The sequence below is a fragment of the Chiloscyllium plagiosum genome, chromosome 22 (genome assembly GCF_004010195.1).
Source record: "Chiloscyllium plagiosum isolate BGI_BamShark_2017 chromosome 22, ASM401019v2, whole genome shotgun sequence".
Classification (NCBI taxonomy): Eukaryota; Metazoa; Chordata; class Chondrichthyes; order Orectolobiformes; family Hemiscylliidae; genus Chiloscyllium; species Chiloscyllium plagiosum.
Window position 1 is genome coordinate 559,174 of NC_057731.1, and position 3,225 is coordinate 562,398.

General features: G+C 48.7%; 1 protein-coding gene across 1 annotated transcript in view; it reads right to left on the reverse strand.

Moving 5' to 3' along the window:
• The window catches only part of slc25a16 (solute carrier family 25 member 16), a 72,778-nt gene extending 70,001 nt beyond the window's left edge, over nucleotides 1–2,777 (reverse strand). Inside the window, exon 1 of the mRNA XM_043712243.1 lies at nucleotides 2,621–2,777. Within this exon, the coding sequence (XP_043568178.1) occupies nucleotides 2,621–2,734 (114 nt within the window). The 5' untranslated portion in view covers nucleotides 2,735–2,777. The remainder of the gene's footprint in view (nucleotides 1–2,620) is intronic.
• Nucleotides 2,778–3,225: the final 448 nt, after the last annotated feature.

Genomic DNA, 3,225 nt, shown 5'->3' on the forward strand with positions numbered 1-3,225 from the left:
TAACCCATCCCCACTCTGTTGTCATAGCTACTGCTTGTGAACCCATTTCTCCGAGAATCCTCAGAGCAACGACTTATGGTGCAACCCTCACTATGTTCTCTGAGCAACAGCCTGTGAGCCCTGCCGAATCTGTTCCCGAACAACTGCTGGTGAAACAATCCACTCTCTGTTCTTCTAGCAACTGTCAGTAACAGCATGACTGCTATTTTCACAGAGCATCTACCTGTGAACAAATCCTCACTCTGTTCTCCCAGCGACAATCTGTTAAACCATCCCTGCTCTGTTCCCTAGCAAAGACAGGTGAATCCATCCCAATCAGATCAATTTGAAACAATCTGTGAACCGATCCAACGCTCTTCGCCCAGCAACTGCCTGTGAAACAATTCAGTCTCTTTTCTCCCGCAACTGCAAATAACCCCATCCCCTCTGTTTTCCCCTATCAGCTGTCTGTGTACACATGCACACTATGTTCCCTTGTTATGGATTGTAAACCCAACCTCACTCTGTTATCCCAGTGCCTACCTGTGATCCCATCCCGGCTCTCTTCCCTACCAAATACCTGTGAAATCATCCTACTCAAATCCCTTCGCGACAGCCTGTGAACGCATCCTCACTCTCTTCCCCGGGTAACTGCCTGTGACCCCATCCACTCTCTGTGACTCAATTCACAATCTGTTTCCGTAGCAACGACCTTTGACCCCACACGCGCTGCTTTCCCCGAGCAAGGCCCTGAAATCCAATCCCTGCTGTTTTCCAGTAGCAACAGCCAATGAATCCATCCCTACTCCGTTTCCCTGTGAACTCAACCCCCGGACTGTAACCCGAACAACTGCCTGTAACCCAATCCCTGCTCTGTACCTCTGACAACGAATTGCGATCCCATCTCCTCACTATTTCCCAAGCAAGGGCGTGGGAAAACATCCCCACACTATTGTCATAGCAAAGGACTGAAATACCCCTACCCACACCCTCAGCTGTACCCCCAGCAATGGCCTGTGAACCCATCCTCATTCTTCTCTTGGAAACGGCCTGTAACCGCATCCACGCTCTACTCCCTGAGCAACGACCTGTGACTCAATCACACTGTTTCCCCAGAAGTGACCTGAGACCCCATCCCCATTCTGCTCCTCTCGTAACAGCCCATGAACTGATTTTCATTCTGTTCATCTAGCAAAGACCTATGAACCCATCACCAATCTGTTCTCTTGGCAACAGCCAATAACTGCATCTTCATTTTGTTCACCTAATAATGGCCTCTGATCCCATTCCAACCCTGTTCAACTAGCAACAGCCTGTGAACCAATTCCGACTCGGTTCCCCAAGTGACAGACTGTCACCCTACCCCACACTGTTGTCCTCGCGACTGCCTGCTAATCATTCACACACGGTTTTCCGAGCAACGTTTTGTGATCCCACTCACAGTGTCCTCCAAGCAATGATTTGTAAACCCATCCCCACTCCTCTCCCTGAGCAATAGCCTGTGACCCTGCCCCCATTGTTATCCGACAACAACTGCCTGTGAATCTTTCCTGACTGCGTTATCCTTACAATGGCTTATGAACCCGTCACACGTTTATTATCCTACCAATGGCTTGGGAAGGCGGCCCCATTCCATTTCCTAGGAACCGCCTATAACTCCATCCCTGCCCTATTCACGTGACAATGACCTGAGACTCAACTCCGGTTTGTTTCCCTAGCAACTGCCTGTGACCCCATCCCCATTCTGCTCCCGCAGCAACTGCCTGTTGAAACCATTTCCACTCTGTTCCCCTAACAACGGTCTGGAAACCATCACCACTCTGTTCCCTCAGCAAATGCTTGAGCCCCCATCCATGCAGTGTTCTACGAACTGCTTGTGACATCATTCCCGCTGTTTTCCGATAGCAACTGCCTGGGACCCCATGCCACTGTATTTTCTTAGCGAATACAGATGACCTTATCCTCCCTCTGTTCCCCTGGCAATAGCCCATGAATCCATCCCGAACGTGAGCCCCGAGAAATATCTTCTTTAGTCATGCCCAATGTATTCACTTTAAAGCTTCATTTGAACCCGTCGTTTCCTTTCCCCCCTAACAACTGCCTGTGGCCCAATCCCAATTCTGTTCTCCAAGCAATGACCTGTGTCTCTTTCTTCACTCTGCTTCCCAAGCAACAGCCTGGTAGCCTATTCCCACATTCTTCTCCAAGCAACTGGCTGTAACCTATTCTCCCGAGTGTTCTCCACGCAACAGGCTGTGAACTCATCCCCACTTTGTTCACTCGCAATTGTCTGTGACCTCATCACCTTTCTTTTCAACCAGCAACTGCCTGTGCACACATCCCCACTGTTTTCTCCCAACAAAGGCCTTTAAACCTGCTCCCTCTCTTTTCCCCTAGCAACTGCATGTGATCCAATCGCAGCTCTGTTCATTGGCAACAACCTGTGAGCCCATCCCCCCACCCCCTTCTTCATGAGATCTCTTCAAAAATACTGCCGGACCTGCAAAGCTTCTCCAGCAATTTATTTTTGTCTTACTCTCATTAGCCCTCCCTTATTTCTCTCACCCAATCTCACTCCCTCCGTCCTTCTCACTGTTAGTCTGTGCCCCTCACCTACTATCCGTCTCACTGTCACACTCACCTGCCGCCTCCGCGGCCTCTCTCCTCGGTGCCGCCAGTTCATCCGGGTCAGTGGCTCCACAGCGCCGCCGCCAGTGCGGGAGGAGGACATGACAGGAGTTCCCGGAGAATCCATCGCCCCCTCTAGTGCAGCCTGCCGGCCAAGAGAGACTACAACCGAGGGAACTATTAGAGAATTTAGGTATCTATATTTACTGATCCTTGTTTTTAACGTTGTACATCCGAAAAACATGACAATTTATCTATCCGTAATGAATCATAAGTGAAATAGACGCTATATACCACATATCCATCGTAGAAGATTAGAAACAAGTTGGATTGTGTATGAAATTTAACATAATTAAGCTATATAAGAAATAACTGAATTTTTATTTATAGTTTATAGATATGGAGGGAATGGTATGGAGGGAAGGTCTTACGAGGAAAGGCTGAGGGACTTGAGGCTATTTTCGATGGAGAGAAGGTTTTAGAGGTGACTTAATCGAGACATATAAGATAATCAGAGGGTTAGATAGGTTGGACAGGGAGAGCCTTTATCCAAGAATGGTGACAGCGAGCATGAGGGGGCATAGCTTTAAATTGAGGGGTGATAGATAATAGGACAGA